Below are 22,643 nucleotides of genomic sequence, written 5' to 3'. Positions count from 1 at the left end.
CTCTGCGGAAGTAATTAAGGTTAAATGAGGTCAGAAGGGTGGGGCCCTTACAAGAAGAGTAGAAAGCTCACTATCCTCTCTCTCAGCACTCAGATGAAAGGCCATGTGAGGACACAGCAAGAAGGCAGCCATCTGTAAGCCCTGAAGAGAGCTCACACTAAAAAATGAACACTGCCAGACCTTGATCTTGGGTTTTCAGCCTCCAGAACTGAGAAAATAATGTTCTGTTTAAGCCACGTAGTCTATGGTATCCTTTATGACAGCCTGAGCAGACTAGCATAGGCTTTTCACTACATATTAAATTATATATTTTTTCCAACTGATATCATAAAAGCTCTAAAAACTGCTATAAAAACTTGAACTCGAATACAGTTAGTGATAATTTCCAGTCATATGGTTAAAATTCACCTTTATTTTATATATTAAAAATAGATTAACTATCAAGTGAGAGCTACAAATTCAAGAAATAAAGAAAACCAAATGGTTTTAGCATCTTAGAAATAAATATAAGAAAACAATAACCATATCCATTATAATCATTATTAGTCTATGCTACAGTAGAATACCAGTAGATTTTTTTATATTTGAAAGCGACCTATATAAATAAGCATTTTCAAACTGAGGAACAGGATAAATTACCAAGAATCTCAAAAAAACAAAACAAAACAAAACCCTTAACTTCAGACTAACTTCTCACCAACACGAGCAGAAAAACTAAGAGTGGAAAAATTCAGCAATTGCCTAGCCAGAAGATACAAACTGCTTTGAATAACTGCAGTGTAAGGCTTGAGTGAATTTATAAGTTTGGTAACTGCAAAAGTTTTTGTGACTTAGGGTATTTCATTTGGTTTTACTTCTAATCAACACCACCACGGGAAACTGGAGTTTGGTTAACACACTTAAGAGATCTAAATTTGGCATTGCAATTGTCCTGAGAGTCTGATGGTTTTAGCTTACTGGTCTCCTCCAAACCTACATAAAATACTGGCCATCGAAGGAGGGCAACGATAGGAATCCTATCACACTATCAATTAAAGAAAAGCGGAAGAGTAACTGTCAACTTAGAACCAGGTATTGGGAGCTCAGGAGAACTGAAAATCTAAAAGTAATCTCCTTGCTTGAACTAACTATCCCTGCAAGAGGTCCTAGCTTTATCTGAAGGGAGCAATCTCTTTGGAAGGATATTAACCTACCCCCCATTATAATCTATCAAAACTATAATCACTAAAAATTGTCCCAAGCTGTCATGTCAAGTGCAGTGGGTCACTACTGCTCCGCAATGACACCTATCAAAACTGGCAAGAGGCTGGATTGAGGCTGAAAATACTCTGGAGTACAAAAATCCTATTATCAAGCCATACAGAGAGCAGGACCTCGGCACACAGATATTTATAAAAAAGAATTCACATCACACTATACTATGAATGGACTTATTAATTTATACATTACAGCAATGCCTGCACTTATCTAAAGATTCAGATTTAAGAATTCCAAGCAGTGATACCCAGTTTGAATGGGGAAAAAAAAAATTGTGCTGTAATTTCCAAAATTCAAATGGAAAAAGAAACCACTATTAATCCACCAAATAGTTACTGTCCACCTAATGTAAATAAGTACATATAAGGCACAACTTAGTGCTGTCAAGAAAAAAGGGTGAAAAGGTGAAACTAAAGATGATTAAGGAAGTTAATAATTATAAAGTACCTGACACGTAAGTGTTCATTATTATCATCCTACTCTCAAAGAGCTTACTATACAGTAGAAAAACTAAGATCAGTAAGTATACAAATAACTATAAAAGAAAAAGGACCACAAAGAAACATAAAAACACTACAGAAGTTCGAAGTGATAAGAGATTTCTAACTAGGGGAATATCAAACAATTCTAAGACATTGAGATTGGGTACTACAGAGAATGCAAGCAATATTAACACAGAGGGAACATGCAAGAGAAACAGATTTAGGTGAAAAAAAAGCAGACTTCAATAGTATAAAATGAATCTTTAAAAAGTAATACATAGTTATAAAAAGAAAGAATGTGCTTACTTGATGAAGCTGAATCAAGGAAGGACTTTTTTTTTCAAGGAAACATATGTGCTGTCTAGCCCAGTGCATAACACACACACATACTTTCAATAAACAAGAGCTGGACTGGAATAAAAACATATGCAGATATATTACAGAAGAGATACAAGTATGCTTGAGAAGCAAAGGAAGGGATCCAGCATGAGGGAGACAAAAGATTCTATACCAACTACAAGAGAAGGTTAGGAGCTGGTAAAAAAGATACAATCGATGACATAAGCAAACAGTGTTAACTTTAAAGTAGAAAACGAGTAACTCCTTATCTTATTAGAAGTGAGGGAAGCTCAACACTGAGTAATTCTGAGATGAACAGAAGAGGTGGTAAGGAAACTCACTCTGGATGGCCCCAACATTTTCAGCCTAAGAACCATGAAGGATCTCATCTTGTGGATAGCAGAGAGAGCACATATGGGATTCAAAGGTGGATGAGAATGAAAACGACTTGGCTGATTGCCTGACATCTTCCTCTCAGAGATGGGAAAAAAGCAACATCATAAGAAAAATAATTATACAAAATCCTTATTTTTGGAAAGTGGTAAACTCCACTCACTAAAGATAACTTTAAAAAAAAAATGTGCTTTTTTAAGAGCTTTTAGTTCTGTCCCACTAAAGCATACTACAGGCAAATCTTTTTTTTTTCTTTAAACTAAAAGGTTTTTCAAGAAACAAGAGTTGACGAGGATGTGGAGAAAAGGAACCCTCTGGCACAGTTGGTGGAAGGCAAACTGGTGCAGCCACTGTGGGAAACAGTACAGAGGTTCCTCAAAAAAGTAAAAATAGAACTATCCTACAATCCAGTAATCACAGTACTGGGTATTTACCCGAAGAATATGAAAACACTAATTTGAAAGGATATCTGCATCACTATTTACTGCAACATTATTTACAACAGCCAAATTACGGAAGCAGCCCAAGTGTCCATCAACAGATGAATGGATAAAGAAGATGTGATACATACACACACACACACACACACACACAAATTATTCAGCCATACAAAAGAACGAAATCTTGCCATTTGCAAGAATATAGACAGAGCTAGAGAGTATAATGCTAAGCGAAATAAGTCAGAGAAAGATAAACACCGTATGACTTCACTCATATGTAGAATTTAACAAATGAACAAAGAAAAAAAAATAGAGACAAACCAAAAAATAGACTCTTAACTATAGAGAACAAGCAGATGGTTACCAGAGGGCCTGGATGGAGGTGGGAACAGGTAAAACAGGTGATGGGGATTAAGAGTACGATGATGAGCATAGAGTAATATACAGAATTGCTGAATCACTATACTGTACACCTGGAACTAATATAACACTGTATGTTAACTCTACAGGAGTTGGAATTTTTTTAATTAAGTAAATAAAAAATAAAAGCTATTGGTTTTACCAATACAATGAAAGACCAGCACATAATAAAGATGGTAATCAAATGTCAATTAACCAAAATAACTTTTATTATTTGTTTTAGCTATTGGGGTCTTTTGATTTCTCTTTTTTCAACTACAATACTGTTTTTTTTAAACTCATGAAATTCACATTTAAAAATGTTTTTAAAAGTATTTTTGTTCACTTAATAGACATCTTTTGTTTTGCTCTGCCTGCTGATAAAGTGAAAAATGGAACTATTTCCAACAAGTTTATCCCACCTGGTGCTATTAACTGGTGAATACTTGATGTCCGGGTGACAGCTGTGCTTCGTGATTCCAGACTTGGACTTTCTCCCTTCTTATTACTTTCTGGAGAAGGATCTCGTTGGCTGATTTTAGAACTGGTGACAGTTGTTTTGTTATGACAAATTGTCAATGACTGAGTTTGACTAGTGCTTTTTGGCGGACCATTCTGTGAGCTAGATAATACACCCAACTTCTGGCTGCGTAATGTTAAATTCTGAACCTAAGAACCACACAACAAAAAATAAGGATGAAACAGATGGTATTAATTGAGATATGATAATCATTACCATTATAACAACAATGGCAATACATTTATATTATGTTTTTTACACATCAAGTTCCAAGCACTTGAAATGACTGATTAATCCTAAAAGAAAGGGGAGTTATTATTCTAAGTAATCATACCTTAAATATTAAGTAAAAATTTTTTAAAAGACATTAAGGGAATCATTAAGAACAAAAGGAAAACAGTATATATATATATTTATCAAACGAACTATATGTATGAGGAAATCACTCAGCAACATACTGCATTTTGAAGTTACCAACTCAGAGACAGGCGAAGGGAAGGAGAGAGAAGGGTACTCCAGATAAAAAGGAAAACTTGATCAAAGCCTCGGAGGCAGAAGAGCCCAGGGTGTATAAGAGAAGGAGCAGTCCCTTCAACTTCACTCTGACTCCTCCAGGCCAAGAGTGTGAAACCTTGAAGGTTACAAGTGCTTCATACTCTTGGGAGAAGTTACCACATACAGTTAGGAGTGTGCATATACAATAATGTCATCCTCACACAGATCAGAAAGAAAAAGAAAAAAAAAAAATACCCCTTCTACAGAGGTTATAAGGGAACACTCATCTCGTACATTAGAAAACTCATTCATCAAATTACCTGCCCACTGTGATAATTAAAAGCATATCCCAACTCCTTTTTAAAATCCTGTTGTTATGGAATACTCACGTGGCTTTGAGAACTAGCTCTCGTGAACTGAAAAGACCTCGAATGGGGCCTCGAAATGGGTTACACTATGACTCCTGTCTACATCCAGGGCTATTCTAAACATACCACCAATCTGGATGGTAGCAAGATCATCCCCCAATGACTTTCACCTGAGGTTTATACCATTTCCAAAGGGCAAGACAGAAAATGCCTCTCCAACAGCTGCCTAACCTTTTACTGATCTGGAAATGAATGCATTAAACACATTTATGCTAGCACGGACCCTGAGAAGGAAACTGAAGCAAAAGATTCTAAAGTGACAAACCATGTGACAAAATGAGATACTGCTGCTTTATGCACATTCCTGTTTCATGTGTGTTCTGTCTCTACAACTGTATCGTTTAACTGATACAGGCTAAAACTTCTCTTCCCAAGTGCCAAATGCAGTGGGCAGCCAACAGCAGGTGTTGAACAAATGTTCACTTCAGAGCAGTTGAGGCTTGAATCAGTCTATTCTAAACTACTGAAAGAATTTTCTGAGACCATATGGAGTGTCTTCTCAGATTTTTGTCAAATATTTCATAGCAATGTAAGTGGACTAATAATTGTGGAATTACTGAAATTTAATACAAAAATAAAATTGCTAAAATCCAGGTTTCTCAGCTTGCCACTCAAAGCCCTCCACAGTCTAGGCCCAAACCACTCCAAGCCCCATTCCCCACTATTTCAATCCACAATATTCACATTCTAGTCAAACCGTTCTGCTCACCGTTCTCCAAATACACCTTATACTTCCTCCATTTAGAGAGAGCCCCTGCTCAAGTTTTTCTTGCCTAAAATGCCATTCTCCTGAAGCCCAATCCTTTCTTCAAGGCCCAGTAAAACCCCACTCTCTCCCAAAGAAGCCTCTCCAAAGTTCCTGGTTAGAAATAATTTCTCCTCTCCTTTACAATGCCTTTCCCACAGAATTTGGACATACTGGCCTACAGCACTGACATATGTCTAGCTTATTTTAGAATTACTAATGTGTCTGTGAAATACTGAGACACTTGCTGGCAAGCTCTCATCTTTGACATTCATTTTTGTACTCCCCACAGTTCAGTGCAGCAGACATAACAGAAACTCCGCAAGCCTGAGATATTCTCCTACATCTGATTTTAAAATATATATTAACTGCCTTTTTTTTTTGCTAAGTGTTTAGTTCTATTTACAGTTTTTTTAGGCAAGCAGTAAAATCTGTTCATATTTAACCAAAAAAAAAATCTCAACCAGTATCTAGTGGAGGTACATTAAAGTCTTTCAAGAAGGGAATAACAGCATAAAACTGAACATCTGCCATAAATGATCTGAAAGTGAACCAAATCATAATGATATTCAAAGGCTAAATCATAATCTGAAAAACAAGAAAAATTTCTTTCAAATAAAAAGCACATTCACAGTATATGAGGATTTCACACAATGAACCCTAAACCTGCAGCAATACATTTCTATAGAATAATTTTGTTCTTTGGAATTCTGAAAGAAAATGTATGTATGTGCTTATTATATGTATCATATACATTATCTATATGAATAAATTTTGGAACATGGCCATAATAACTATGGTCATCTTGGCTTAAATATTTATAATAAATTTCAAACATGTCAACCATATTCCCAGAGTACAGTAAATTTAGCTGTTAATAGAAAGATCACATACTCAGATGTCCTTGACAGACGTTCCCTTTTGAGAAGAATCCACCCTTTATAGATACAGAATAGTTTTCTAATGTCCAACTTTCATTTCATCTGAACTTTTCCTATGATCAAATTATGGAAACATTCTAACTTTTAAAAAATCTAGGTTGCACATGATTTATTTCTGCTAATTTCACACATTACACTTTTATAGTGGATTACTCAAATACTCATATCTATTATTTAATTTGGCTCTAACAAATACTGTGTGAATTACTGTGTAACATTCCTTCTTTGCAGATGAGGAAACTAAGATTCAATGTCTCACTGCCAACAGCAGAGCTGAGTTTCCAGCTTTAAAATCCAAAGGACTATTTTCTTCTCAATTCTAAAAGCATTCCCTGATAGCCTTGGGAAGTAAGATTTGCTACTTTTAGTCCTTTATCTTTCTGAAAATCAGACTTTTTACTTATTTTCTTGGTCATGGTGGGGAGAAGGGATGGTGCATTTAAAATAGTAAATAAGAGTAAGATATTCCAAATTTCTTATTTTTGGACAGTATGCTACAAATGAATTTAAATACTAAGAAAAAATTAAGTGTTATACTGACTTCTGTAAAAGAGCATTAAAATAAAATGTCAACTTTGGCATCACTCAATTACAAATTCATTGTTTTAAAAATTTCATATTAAGTTTAAAAATTAACAAAGTGGAGCACAAATTTTTTCAAAACTAACAGCCCCAAATTTGAGGACAGTTACCACTAGAATACGCAAAGTATTGTCATCTTCATTTACTGCCATTTCAAAAGCACGGCAAAGAAAAAAAAACATTTGTAGACAAATTCCTAAAGGTCAATCCATTCCTTTAGTTTCTCAAAGTCTATCCTTGAATTAAGTCAAATTATCACAGAGCCGCATACCTGTATCACATCAAACTGGACTCCAAAGAGCCACTTTTATAAAATTACTTTGACTATGCTCACATTAAAGGCACTACTAAAGACACTCTAAGAGGTATTCTCCATGAGAACCCACATGACACACTCTAGAGCACTCTCTAGAGAGCATGTTAGTTGTTTTTCTAACAACTGGTTTATTTTACCTTGGAAATGTGAATCATTTAAATGGCTACCTTTCTCTCTTCATTATTAGCTACTTGAAAGCTAAGAAGTGAAGTCATGACTTATCTTTAGATCATATATAACAAAGATAGTGATTAGTGGCTTGTGATATGTGCCAGGCACTATCCTAAATACTTTTGAGTATTGTCTCATTTATACCTTTTCACAAGTCTGAGCTATTCTAGCTCACAGTGAAGAAACTGAGGTTTAAATTATATCCAACATAATTTCATTTAAATGTAGTTTAAAAACAGGCAAAACTAACAAAGTTCAGGACAGTGTGACCCTTGAGGGGCAGCAATGACAGGACCAAAATGAGCCATCAGGGAGGCCTCTCTGGATCCTGGTAAGTTTCTCCCTCTCAATCTGGGTGCTTGGAATGTAAGCATATTCTGGTACAGATTGTTGAACACTTAATATATGTTCTGGATGTATATTATACTTTAATGAAAGCTTTAGAATGTCCAAAGAAAGAAAAAAGAAAAGAAAAAAGAAACTGACGCTCAGGGCACCTGGCTGGCTCAGTCACTAGAGCATGCAGACTCCTCATGTCAAGGGTCATGCATTCAAGACACTGGGTGTAGAGCTTACTTTAGAAAAAGAAAACTTGAGGCTCAGCATAGGTAATAATAACAACTAACATCTAGTGAATGCTAAGTATCAGATACTGTTCTATTTTTCAATTATTTTTTAAGGATGTATTCATTTATTTTTGAGAGAGAACGTGCATGCAAGAGTGTGGTGGGAGAACAGGGAGAGAGAATCTCAAGCAGACTCCCTGCTAAGCGTGGAGCCTAAAACAGGGCTTCATCTCAGGAACCCTGAGATCAATCATCACCTGTGCATCACTTAAGATGCTTAACTGATTGCCCCCCAAGCGCCCCTTATTTTTCAATTATTAACATATTTAATCCTCACTACAACCCTGTGAATCATTTTATATTTATTCTATATTGTTGAAACTGAGGGGAGAGGTCAATGCTATAAAATGAAAAAGTGACAGAGCATGTACTTGAACCAGGAGAGTCTAGTTCTAGAGTCCAAACTTGTAACAGTATGCTACACTATGACCTTGTTCAAAATCAACCAATGGGTGAGTGACAAAGCTGGCAGTTGCTGAAGTCAGAATTTTAACCCAAATCTTTCAATTCCCCCCTTTGCAAAAAAAAAGTACTGAGTACGTATAATGTTCTAGACACTAAACACATCTACTATTCATTCTTCAACTTACCGTACAAGTATATATGACTGTATAGATATATATACACATAAATATATATGATAAAGATGTCTGACAACTTGGCTAACACAACCAATAAATAATTGAAGTGGGAGCTGAAATTAAACCCATGAAGAATTTCATGTGTGTAACTTGAAGAGGACCCTCACTCCTAACTCTATGCCACTTTTCTATTTTGATTTCTGCTTTTTTCATGCATGTTTTCAATTTATTTTATCTTGTTTTATTGTATGCATTTTGCAAATCAATTAAATAAAATCTTAGTTGGAACTCAAGAATAAGTAAAAAATAAAATTTAACATGCTCAAAAGTTGATTATGGTCTATCTTTATTGAGTTTCATAAAACCAAAAGAAAACAGGAAGATCATTACTTCAACAAATCACTCCACAAAGAGATATCATAAAGGTTTAGAGTTCAAAGAATCTTAAAGGTAATAAAGGTCTCATTTTGTAAATATGGAACTAAAGTACAAAAACGTTAAGGAATTGTGGATGGACACAAAGCACGTTAGGAGAAACCTGAGTTTAACTGATCACCATCTTTATATGCTGATTGAAAATTGGCCTTTATTATTCAATAAAATAATAAAGAGGTTCTATGAAAAGTACCAAAGAATACTACTAATTTTTTTTAACTTTTACCAAAAAAAACTGAGATTAAATTAAAAATAAAAAGCCAATGATGACTGTAAGTTATACCTATTTCTGCCGTTTGTAGTCTAAAACATTAGCTACGGAAAAAAATACCAAAATAGTATCATACAAAGTAATATCCTACTCAACTGGGTTTTTGGTGTTTTTTGTTTTTTTTTAAGATTTATTTGAGAAAGTGTGTGTGTGGGATAGTAGCAGTGGGACAAGAAGAGAGAATCTCAAGCAGACTCCCTGCCAAGCACAGAGCCTGAAGAGGGGCTCAATTCCATGACACTGAGATCATGACCCGAGCCAAAACCAAGAGTCAGACGCTCAACTAACCACACCACCCAGGCACCCCTTCTACTCTAATGTCTGTTTGTTTTTTAAGATTGTTTATTTATTTATTTGACACACAGAGAGAGAGAGAGAGAGATCCCAAGTAGGTGGAGAGGCAGGCAGAGAGAAGGGGGTAAGCAGGCTCCCTGTTGAGCAGGGGGCCCAATGCAGGGCTCGATCCCAGGACCCTGAGATCATGACCTGAGCCGAAGGCAGAGGCTTAACCCACTGAGCCACCCAGACACCCCTACTCAATTGTTTTAATTAAAATTTATTCAGGGCGCCTGGCTGGCTTAGTCCGTAAAGCATGCAACTCTTGATCTCAGGGTTGTGAGTTTAAGCCCCACACTGGGTACATTTTAAGAAATAAAATTTATTTAATTTAATTCATTTTAGTCAACTTTACTGAGATATAACTTACAACAAAATGAACGAACAGTTCAAAAAGGTATACAAACGTCTTAATGAAAATATGGAACATTTCCATCACATAAAAGTTCACCCATGCCTGTCCCCAATCTCTCCCACCTCCTGAACCAGTTACCACCAATTTTTTTCACTATAAATTAGCTGTGCCTGTTCTGGAATTTCAGTGAAAAGAATCACAGGTGGGGGCAGTTAGCTGAGTGCCTGACTGTTGGTTTCGGCTCAGGTCATAACCTCATGGTTGTGAGATCCAGCCCTGCTCAGGCTCTGCACTCAATGTGGAGAATCTGCTTGGGATTCTCTCTCGCTCTCCCTCTGCCCCTCCTGCTTATGCACTCTCTCAAGTAAATAAATAAAACTTTAAAAAAAAAAACACATGGCAGATATTCTCTGGTGTCTGCCTTCTTTTGCTATTACGATGTTTGAGATGCATTAGGAGTGTGTCCTTTTTTTATTTCTGAGTAATATTCCAGTTTGTTTATCCATTTACCAGTTAAAAGGCAATGGTTGTTTCTAGTTTGGAGCTATTCTGAATACAGTTGCTACAAATATTCGTTTACATGTCTTTATATATATATACATTTCCAAACCTCTCAGAATAAAAAACTATAAGCAGATTTGCCAGGTCACATGTGAAGTATATGTTTAACTTTATCAGGAACTAACAAACTGTTTTCCAAAGTTGTGATACCATTTTACACTCTCACCAGGAATATTATGAAATTACAGCTGCTCCAATTCTCACCAACATGTAGTATTATGAAGTCTCCTTCACTTCCACCATTTTAGTGAGTGCGCAATGATATTCATTGTGGTTTTGAATTTAATTTATGTAAGGATTATTGATGTTGAACATGTTTTCATGCACTTATTGGCCTTTTGTATATCTTTCTTTGTGAAATGTTAAATCTTTGGCCCATTTTTTACTGATCTTACTGAGCTATAAGCATTACTTTATATATTCTGGCTACAACTCTTTTGTCAGACATACGTATTATGAATATTTTCCCTCAGTCTGTGGCTTGCCTCTTCACTTTTGTAACAATGTTTTTTGAAGATTTTAATTTTGATAAATTTGGATTTGTTATTATTTTCTTTTATGGTTAGTGCTTTTTGTGTCCTAAGAAAGCTTTGCCTAGTCTACGGCCATACCATCCTGAATGCACCCGATCTCGTCAGAAAGCTTTGCGTACCCTACAGCTGTAAAAATAATCCTTATGTCTTCTTCTAGAGGTTTTAGTTTAGGCTTTACCTTTAAATCTATATGTTACTTCTAGCTCATTTTTGTGAATGGTGTGAGGAGAAAATTAAGGTTTTTTTCATAGTACCAAACAAAATAATATTCTATTCCATTTTTAAGTTAAGAATTTCCCCAATTCATTTTTAAACTTAAAATCTATCTTCACTTAGTTATTACACAACTGCTTGCAAAGGAATCTACACAAAAGAATACAACTCACATAGTAAGAACAATAAGCCTGCTTTATAATAAAACTAAACATACCATGTTATAGCAAAAACTCATTAACTTTCACTAATGTCAAATAACCTAAATATCTGTGCTTAATCGTAATTTCTATGTAACCAAAACTTCTTGAAGTTCTCACAGTATTTCATTAAATTCCAATCCAAAATGTAGGACAAAGAGCACTGAAATCATCAGCAACTTAAACACAATGTATGTTTATCTTTAACCTGAAGATCCAGACCTCAAGTACCACATTACGAAGCAGACAAGCTCACCTGAGTAGCTGCAGACTGACAGGAAGATGACGATGACGACGAGACAACAGGAATGTCAGACTGTACAGCAGCCACAGTGGTAGCGGGTGTGAAAATCAGCTGTACAGACAGAAAAACCAAAAAAATACCCTAAGACAAAAGAACGTGTCCCACACACAATGTATAGCAGGCAAGAGAGACTGAAATTTGTGACAGAAAGACAATGCAGTTTAGGACTGTCCTCTAAGCAAAAGGTTTTACATGACAAAGAAAAGTTTCTAATACAGAACTTAAAAAAAAAAGCATAAACATTTTGAAACAGCTCGTGATTCTGATGAGTAGAAAAATAAATCAGTGCTCCAAAAAGAAAATGTATTTTGGTAATATGAAATCCTCATACCAAATTTTACCCCAAATAAGCTATTATTTACTCAAACTTTTCCCAGCTCAGAAACTACTATGGCAGGATTTCTAAAATGAAGTTATTTTTAATAGACAAACACTCTTGAATATAAATTTCAGTGAGAAACCTGAAAAGAAACACAAGAGTCTTTTCAGTCTTCTTTATCACAAAAGATAACTATGCCCCATACTACAGTATTTCACTCAGCTACATGGGATCTACAATACAAACCAAATTGCTCTTGATTTTAAAACTAGTCATAAAGAAATATTCATTCCAAATGTAAATGCCACAACATGTCAAAATACAACAACAAAACGGCCTGCAAAAAAGCTTCACATCAAATAAATAAGGAAGGAAGACATACTTGATTTATTTACTTATCACCGTCTCTTCAAATGTTATTTTTCAATATTAAAACAGGATGCCATTAGTTTAAAAAGGCACTATCAATCCACACAGAGATTATCCAATCCAACTTAGTATATTATGATAGTCGTTTCACACAATGTATAAATACTCTTTTAAAATTGCATTAGGAGTTATTCAGGTCCTCAAACTGTTCCTGTTTAAATTAAAATTACTGACTATAGGATCTTTTAAATTTCAGTTCTTTATAATACTAAATTTAAGTGAATTAAACAACGAAGTATAACTTTCACAAGAAGGTAAATGCCAGAACAAACAACTAAAAGTACTAAAAAAAAAGAGAAGATGTTTGTTCTATTTAGCTTGAACCATAAGAAACTGTAAGTTTTATAAAGAGGTCAAAAGTAGTCACTTCAAATGATTCAGCCTAATTTTAAAAGCACATTATTAATTAAATAAGATCTCTTAGGGGAAAAAAACCCCGAAGTATGGTAATGTCCACTGAATAATCTATAAATAAAAGGTGGGTGCAAAACTTTCTTTGTAATTTTAGTGGAGAACTGGGGATCCAGATATATATTTAGTTCACTGGACAAAAAAGAATATAATACATACTAGACCAGACATCAAAGTAAATGCTAACCAACGCTTTAAAGAAGCTCAACAGGTAAACTAGGAAATCAGTAGGTACTCAAATACAGAAGAGCCAAATTAACATTCCTGTATTAACAAAAGATCAAAGTGAACATAAGAACACAAATATTTTGTTAAGTTTAAGATGGGAATAACCAAAGCTAAAAGTTATCTGGTAAATTACCAGGAACTCCAATCCAGATTTAAGAAGATCCCATGGTATAAATTCTAACTTACAGTTAACCACAACTTTTTAACATTGCTAACTATTTCATCAAATTTAAGTTGTCAAAGATATACAATGATTTTTCATATATATATATATCTATGTATCACTGCAAACATTAATTTTAACTGTAAGATGCCATCAATTATAAATGCACCTCAATTTCAGAGATGTTAAGATGTGAAAAAGTTTGAAATCCATAAAATTCGGTATTAAAAAAACAGTCACTCCATGTTACAGAATCTGTTAGCTTCCCAATGTTGCTATTTGATACACCAAGAAGCCCTACCAATTAAAAGTAGAATTTTTCATGACGTAAATGTGTAAGAGCTAAGCACACACATATAAAAAAATTTGTTAAACATTTCTTAAGTATTAAAAATGCCTCTTATTGCATCAAATCAAGAAACATTTCGATCTCTCTCAAGTCCTTAAACACTGAAAAAATTTGGTAGCTCATATCTTACCATTTGAGCTCGGAGATACATTTGAGCTTGGCTTGCCGTTAGGGTAGGGGAGGTACTCCCTAGTAACATAGTCTGTTGGGTAATACTGCCGCTGGTAGAACTGGAAGCCTGGGAACGGCTTATTAACTGTGCAGGTGTAGGAGAAGTGGAGAGGTTGATCTAAGGAAGAAAACATATTAGGTCATAGGCTTCCATTTCTTGCTTCCATGCCAGTGAATTTCACCAAGCTGCAGTTAGGCAATCAATGGTATAAACTATGGCTAAGGAACCTAAAAGAGAGGGCTTCATCTATGACAGCCTCCCTCACTTCTTTGGGCAATTATTTGCACATATGCAAACAACAGTATGTACTCAGTAGTAATTAGGATAATTTTTAAGGATATCCTCAAGGTGTTTCATTCACTAAGATTTCACTATCTTAAAATATCATTTCCACTACCTATCAAAAATTAGGGTTAATATTCTACTATTTTAATATTCCACATACTAACTTAAAACATCTGAATCAACAGTTTATACTATTTTGTCAGATTCTGTCACATTTTGAGGGATTTCTCAGGCAAACAAAAATTAAAACACAGATAATCCATTCACATATATATAAACATACATGTAACATATAATTAGTATAATGTTCTCTCTCAAAAGCTCTCAAAAAAGAAAATACAATTGCTACTTGTCAAACAGACGGAAAAATCCTGAATTCTGGTTACAAAATTAAATTATAAGCCCTACTGTAAAGTTATAACTGCTGTTAGAAAAAAGAAAACCAGTTCAGGGTCTACCTTTAGGATACATGAGAACCTTATAAATGGGTCTTATCTCTGAAGGCAAACTTCACAAGAAAGTAAAGGGCAAAGGGAGACATGTATACCCTTTTTTATTTTTCCAATTTCATACCACATGCATATATTACCCTTTTTTTCTTTTTTTTTGTGCTTCCTTTTTCTATTTGGGTCTTTTAAAATTTTTATGCATTATCCATTTTAAAAATAAATTTTAATAAGTAATATAACCTGATCTCAAGTACTTTTTGTGAACAAAGAATCAATTTAAGGAATAAGAAGTTATAAAATAGTTTTTTAGGCTTTTGATTCAAGCAACAAGGTAGACTAGCCTAATACATCCATGTGCCCAAATATACTCACTGAAATGCCAAAGCAACATGAAATACCAGAACATAACTGAACTCCTAAAAAGGGGGGGGGGGGAGTTCCCAGGTTCCAGAAAGGAAGAAACTCTACCTGACACCCAGCACCAAGGCAATCTCAGGGGACGCTGATCTAAAGATAGAAGACCTGATTTTGAGTTTATTTCAGGAAAGAGCTAGAGGTGAAACCCCTATTTTGAGCCAAGATCTTTAAAAGGGGTACTCAGTATATGAGAAGAGAACAGGAAAAGCTCCAATCACACGCTCTAAGAACCAGCAAGGAAGCCTGCCATCTGCCTTGCCCCCAATGGAAGGAGAAAGGCTCCTATGAGAATCAAAACCCCAGGCTTGCACCATGTGGGGGGTACACAATCCAAATCTATACTACCTACAATTTCATAACCCATCCCAAAACATTAGCATTTAAACCAGTCCAGGACATTTGGTAAACTGAACAAGTAAGACATCTGGTAAACTGAACAAGTGCCTGGAGGAGGCTAAGTGAAGGCCATACTGGAGGACCTCTCTGTGCTGGTTTTACATAACTTCCTATGAGCCTGTAATTATTCAAAAATTTGAAAGTTTTTTAAAAACTGAAAAAACTATTAGGGGGTACACGAGTTGGTTAATTAATTCTCTAAAACTTATCTGTATCTTTAAAGTATTATTAATTTTAATAAAATACATTATACTTAATCTGTAATTCAGTGCATAAAGGCAACAAATACAATACATAGAATTATTCTGCAATATGCTTTTTGCTCCTAGCACACCACTAACGTCACATCAGCAAAAATCACCAACGCCACCCATCTGACAAATTCAATGGATCTTTCCAGACCATTCCCTCTCAAACTTCTTACCAGCTCTTTCGGGCCCAACCTCAAAATGTTCACCTCCAGCATTTTTCTTCTTTAACTCCTACGCTCCCACAGTTGCAAAAAACTCAAACCTGATGATTCTGAATCTTTAATTATAAACTCATTCTGAGCTACAGATCCACATACGTACAGAACACATCTTTCTGGATATCTCTTATCAACTCATATTCAACATGTTCAAACACCAAACTCATTCCTTCTTAAGCCAACTTCTCCTCGAATAGTCACTGGCATCTACTAAAATCCTACATAACAGATATCTGGAAGTCATCCTGATTCTTCCTTCTCCTTTACCACACATACAAAGCCAGTCACATTTTACTGTTAATACACCTTTACTTTCTTTGTTTTCATTTTAATCACTTAGTTTGAGAGTCTGGGCATATGGCACTTCCAGCTAGATTACTTCAACAGCCGCAAACTGACTTCCCTGCCTGTAATCTTGTTTCCTTCTACTTGCCAATCTTTCCCTGATTTAATTAATTAACATTTAAAAATGTGGATAACATTCTAGCATCACTCCTCCCACTCCTCCATACACACCTTTCAGATTAGCTATATGAAGTTATTTGTAATGTCATAATGTCCCACACCTCTGTGGTCCTAGTAACAATGCTCTGGACTGCTCTGGGCATCCCCTTAGTCTCAGGTCCCAACCCATCTGTACTTAGTGAACAACCCTCTTTCGAAAAGCATCCGCTCTAATAAGCTTTTCAGGCATCCCTACATCCCACAGAACTATTTCCCTTCCTTTTTGCTTGTTATCATTCATATACTTCTATCTCACCCTTCTAAACAATAATTTCTATAAGGGTAGGGATTATGAACTATTCATCTTCATATACCCAATATCTACAAAAGTACTTTCATTCAATACGTTTATTAAGTTAATGAATACCATGTTATTTTAAGACATAATTCATAGTTTCAATGTAATATATAAGCTCATCATAAAGAGTATCAGTGTGAATGAAGAAAAAAAAACAATTTTTAGTAGCATCCCTAACGAAACAGAGTAAAAATGCAGAGAAAATGTGGTGATATTAGTTTAGCTCTATTTTTGATATGCTACATAATAAGTTATTTGTAAGCCCTCCAAAAACTCACTATTTTCCTACAGGTCTATGAATGCACATTTTGGATAAAGCCTTACTAAAAAGATTCAGTCACTTAGCAGGGTAAAACTGGACCCAGGTTTTCTGACTCATGCATTTTGGCATTCAGAGTGGTTTCCTACACCCTGATAGCTTGTAAATTTGGGTCACTGCAATAATAGTGCCATGGCACTTTTTTCCAGACAGTGGAAGGAAAAGAGAAGGAAGGGAGAGAAAGAAGGAATGAACCGTAGTCAGGATAGACCACACAGTCTTTAAACAGAAACACAACAAAAATCTTTCTAAAAAATGACTGGCTAGTAGCTAAAATGCCTGAGAGTGCTCTTTAAGGAAGCAGAACACACAGTATGAACAGAATGCTTTTCTTTTTCTTAAAAAAGAAAAAAGGAAGTAAGAAAACCAAATAGTAACTTCCTAACCACCTGCATTTCCATTTGTCTAAGTTGTGAGATCAAAAAACCAGTATCATGTTTATTTTAAGTTCCACATAACAAGTAACATTTCAGGCAGAGTCTAACTCACAAATGCCCAACCCATGAAGGCAATTATATCTCTGCAAGAAGTCCACCTCCACAACTGGCCTAAATTTAAAACAAAAACAAAAACAAAAAAACCTTCCCTTCTATTCCACAACTGATAAAGCTCTCCTCTACTTTCTGCTTTGCTCTGCTGACCTGAGCAAAAGGCCTCAAATCATTTGCATTATATTCTCTGTCAATTCCATCCCAACATTCCTAACTCCTTTTCACTTTAAAGCGTTGGCCAATCCTGTCACTTCATACCTGAAACCCCACACTCCCTGAAGGAACTCACCCTTTGAGCCCTTATTACTGGAAGCTCTCTTCCCAGTTGGAAGCACTAATTCCAAGAGTCACCAGAGAAAACCATGCCTACAAAGAAAAGCTGTTTAACTCACAATCACATCTTGCTGTCCCTCCAGCACGAGGTTATGTATTATGTAGGGTTTTTGGCTCAGAGTACTCCCTAGAACCAAAGCTCATTTGAAAACCATTGCTGCCATTTGACTGATCAAAATCAATCAGGTATATCTACAGAAACATAGTACACAGACATTAAAAGGATAATGTAAACCTGTATAATTCAACGACATGAAAATATCTTTATAACCCACTGCTGAATGAAAAAAACTATGGAATAACATATCCTGTACAATCCCATTTACGTAATTATATAAATATGTGTTCATGTATACACACGTATCATACATGAAAAACATGTTGAGAGAAAAGCAAATGTATATACACACAATAATGCATACTCATAAAACTGTATATTATCAAATCTCATATAGATATACAGGCATAGACATACCACTCTGGAAGAATAAGCACCAAATTGTAAAGGTGAATAATGCCTACTAGGGGTCTAAGTTAGGATAATGTTTATTTTTTTTAATCTTCTTTGTCTTTTCTGTGTAGGTATTAACTTCAGAATCAGAGAAGAAATGCTATTTTCCTTTTTTTTAATGTTTACTTTAGTACATTGTTTTTACCACCTTTTTTTTTTTTAAAGATTTTATTTACTTATTTGACAGACAGAGATCACAAGTAAGCAGAGAGGCAGGCAGAGAGAGAGGAGGAAACAGGCTCTCCGTGGAGCAGACAGCCTGATGCGGGGCTCGATCCCAGGACCCTGGGATCCTGACCTGAGCCGAGGCAGAGGCTTTAACCCACTGCACTACCCAGGCGCCCCTGTTTTTACCACTTTAAAGCAGTGTATACATTTTCTTGCCTCATTATTCAGTGGGGATTTGTATATGAGTAATTTAAGTATCTAGAAATATAAAATGCTATGTTAAACTTTCAAATAATATCTACCCATGAAGGATTTCCTTTAAGAGACTATACTTTCTCACTATTAATATGAAATAAAAAGTGAATCCTACTTATTATAGAAAACCATTATTTCCACCATTTGCAATACACGGTATAAACACAACAGCAGGGACTCCTGGGTGGCTCAGTCAGTTAGGCATCTGTCTTGGGCTCAGGTCATGATCCCAGGGTGCTGGGATCAAGTCCCACATCAGACTCCTTGCTCAGTGGGTAGCCTACTTCTCCCTCTGCCTGCTGTTCCCTCTACTGTGCTTTCCCTCTCTCTCTCCCTCTGAGAAATAAATAAAATCTTAAAAAAAAAAAAAAAACCCACACACAACAGCAAAACAAGAAACCTTATAACTTCCCATTTGCTTTCAGATTTTGACATCTTAAAAAAGTTGCAATGCTGAAACAATTAAAATACTGGAAATACAGCATTCAGCAACGGGGATGGTTATGTAAAATAAAGTGCATCCATACCATGCAACACTATGCAACAGCTTGAGTGAGAGAGATTGACCTTTGTGTGCTAATACAGAAAGAGCTGAAGACTGTTGGGTGTAAAAAACAAAATGCAGAATATTGTGTTTCCAGTGTATTAAAAAAAAAAGCATGTTAACACATACACACACATTTCTTTATGCTATATATGTCCATAATACATAGGTAAAGATATGGAGGGATAACCAGCAAACTGAGAAGTCAGAAGGACTGAAGAGGACTTCAAGAGGGTTGAAGGGGACTTAACACTTTTTCACTTTTTCTGTACTATTGGAATATTTCACAAGAATGCACTAAAGCTGCTCATGACCATACAAATATTCAGGCTACAGTTTTACTTTAAGGTAGTATTAAGTTTTGGAATAGATTTCTAAACTCAATCACTTTTTAGGGCGCCTGGGTGGCTCAGTGGGTTGGGCCGCTGCCTTCGGCTCGGGTCATGATCTCGGGGTCCTGGGATCGAGTCCCACATCGGGCTCTCTGCTCAGCGGGGAGCCTGCTTCCCTCTCTCTCTCTCTCTTTCTCTCTCTCTCTCTCTGCCTGCCTCTCTATCTACTTGTGATCTCTCTCTGTCAAATAAATAAATAAAATCTTTTAAAAAAAAAAAAAAAAAAAAAAAAAAAAAAAAAAAAAAGAAATTACATTTTTAAAAATCCTTGATTCAGGGGCGCCTGGGTGGCTCAGTGGATTGAGCCGCTGCCTTCGGCTCGGGTCGTGATCTCGGGGTCTGGGATCGAGCCCCGCATCGGGCTCTCTGCTCCGCGGGGAGCCTGCTTCCTCCCCTCTCTCTGCCTGCCTCTCTGCCTACTTGTGATCTCTCTCTCTCTGTCAAATAAATAAATAAATAAAAATCTAAAAAATCCTTGATTCAAGTGCCTCCTAAAATAGGTAATAGGATGAGAACATTAGCAATAGACCACTGGGAATGACTGGTTATAACCAAGTAATCTTCTCTCAGAAAAAAACTTGTAACGGGTTCATTTGATATGTGATTGATCTGACTTAGACATTTTTAGAGAAAAGTAAACATTTTTAAGGTTCTTGATCTAGAAAACCATCTCACTGACTCAATAAGTGTACTCTTTAGAAATTTTTAAAAAACAAGTAACTAGATATATATACAAAAATATGTAACAGAACTCCAATGCAGGTTTACTCATAACAGCAAAATTTCTAATATAGTCACATGAGGGCTTCAATACATGAACTTTGGGGAGATGCAATTCAGTGTATACCTTGATCCAGACCCAGAGTTATCTAGGTGGAAAGAGTAATGAAAACCATTTAATTAGACAACTGATTTTTACACAGAAGAAAAATGGGGTATAAATCACTAAGGAGGCTAAACGACTTGCTCTAAGCACACCACCAGTCAGTCAGTCATAGAATGAGGACTAGAATCCATGTCCTTCACCGACTCCGTTCTACCCATCTTTCATGATAACCCAGAATTGGTAGTGAAATCATCATGTACTCTTTCTTATGACTTGAATTTCCAATGAGATGCACAAGACATCACTAATCACCAGACCTCCATATGAAGTCCAAACTCATATATCCAATGTTTACTCAACATCCACCATAAAGTCAGAATGTCCAAACTGAACTCTTGATTTTCTTCTCAACACCTGCTTTGTCAGATCCTTCTAAATGTTCAGGCGGAAATACTACAGTTATCCTTGACTCTTCACCTTTACTTCACCTTGACTCTTCACTCTTCACCTTTCCTCACATCTTTAATTCAATCCATCAGCACACCCTATTAGCTCTACTTTTAAGACATATACAAATTTCAATAAAAAAATATTGGTGAAAAAAATTATCTAGAATCTGGCCAACTACTTCTCACCGTATCTACTGTCACCATCATGGTGCAAACTCCCAATCTTTCTTGGATTACTACAAGAATCATTTAACTGGTCTCCCTGCTTCTATCTTCACCCCTCACAACCTAACACTAAGTTAAAACCTGAGATCCGGGCACCTGGGAGGCTCAGTGTGTTGGACCTCTGCCTTCGGCTCAGGTCAAGGTCTCAGGGTCCTGGGATCAAGTCCCACACCGGGCTCTCTGCTCAACAGGGAGCCTGCTTCCCCCTCTCTCTCTGCTGGCCTGTCTGCCTACTTATGATCTCTGTCTGTCAAATAAATAAAATCTTAAAAAAAAAAAAATTAGAATTAAAAAACAAAACAACGGGGCACCTGGGTGGCTCAGTCGGTTAAGCGTCTGCCTTCAGCTCAGGTCATGATCTCAGGGTCCTGGGATCAAGCCCCACATCCGGCTCCCTGCTCAGTGGGGAGTCTGCTTCTCCCTCTCCCACTCCCCCTACTAGTGTTCCCTCTCTCTCTGTGTGTCTCTCTCTGTTAAATAAATAAATAAAATCTTAAAAACAACAACAACAACAAAAACCTGAGATCATGTGGCTTCCCTACTGAAATAGCTTTCCAATAGCTTCCCAATTTGAGTAAGAGTTTTATAATCTCCTTATGACTGGACTACAATTACCTCTCTAATGTCATCTCTAACCACACTACCACTCTCTCATTCTACTCCAGCCACAATACTCCTTTCTGTTCCTTGAGCATGCTTGCCTCCCTAACCCTCCTTCAAATACCATCTTTATTAGCAGTGCCCTCCCTGACCACCCTAGTTAAAATAGCAAATTCCCTCATCCTATTCCCCTTTCTTGCTTTATTCTTCTTTATAGCACTTACCATCTGACATATTATATACCAGCAGTTTACCATCTGTCTATCCCTAGCTCCATAAGAACAGAGTCTGTTGTGTTGCTGTGTTCCCGTACCTAAAGGGTTTTGACACATATTAAATGCTCAATAAATATTTGTTGTATGATATTTCAATAAATATTTGTTGTATGAATGAGTAAATATATGAATGAAAAAAATCATAAAACTAACCAGGCTTCAAAAGCTCATCTTGTCTGGCACCATAACTAGAAAGCTATTATAAACTAATACAAACTTTTGACTAAATAGTACAGTGAATTAAAGTCAAAACATCTGGGATTAATGTAGATTCCAAGACCAAAAAACAACAAAGAAAAGATAAAGGGAATGAGATGCAAATAGCCCTCCAGTCACTTAGAGACTCGTAATTGCAATTTTCAGCTACATAATCCTTTCCAGCTGAAAATGCTCAATGAGCAAAAGTATATAGAGAATGATAGCACTTCACTTACATTAAAACA

At 36.0% G+C, this 22,643-nt stretch overlaps 1 protein-coding gene across 9 annotated transcripts in view; it reads right to left on the bottom strand.

The window, feature by feature from the left end:
* Window positions 1-22,643, bottom strand: part of PHC3 (polyhomeotic homolog 3) — a 77,865-nt gene that overhangs the window by 41,703 nt on the left and 13,519 nt on the right. For 7 of the 9 annotated variants that reach the window (XR_006818111.1, XR_006818112.1, XM_046003863.1 and 4 more), the window contains exons 5-7: window positions 13,953-14,111; window positions 11,876-11,974; window positions 3,733-3,979 (exon numbers count right to left, since the gene is read on the bottom strand). Coding sequence is in view for 7 of the 9 variants with exons in the window: in XM_046003863.1 (XP_045859819.1) it covers window positions 3,733-3,979; window positions 11,876-11,974; window positions 13,953-14,111 (505 nt within the window). In the remaining 2 variants the exon portion in view is untranslated. The remainder of the gene's footprint in view (window positions 1-3,732; window positions 3,980-11,875; window positions 11,975-13,952; window positions 14,112-22,643) is intronic. The other 2 variants (XM_046003865.1, XM_046003866.1) reach the window with 2 other exon arrangements.

The sequence above is a fragment of the Meles meles genome, chromosome 4 (assembly GCF_922984935.1).
Source record: "Meles meles chromosome 4, mMelMel3.1 paternal haplotype, whole genome shotgun sequence".
NCBI classification, from domain to species: Eukaryota; Metazoa; Chordata; class Mammalia; order Carnivora; family Mustelidae; genus Meles; species Meles meles.
Note: the sequence above shows the minus strand (reverse complement) of the source record. Positions and strands in the feature narration are given on the sequence as shown.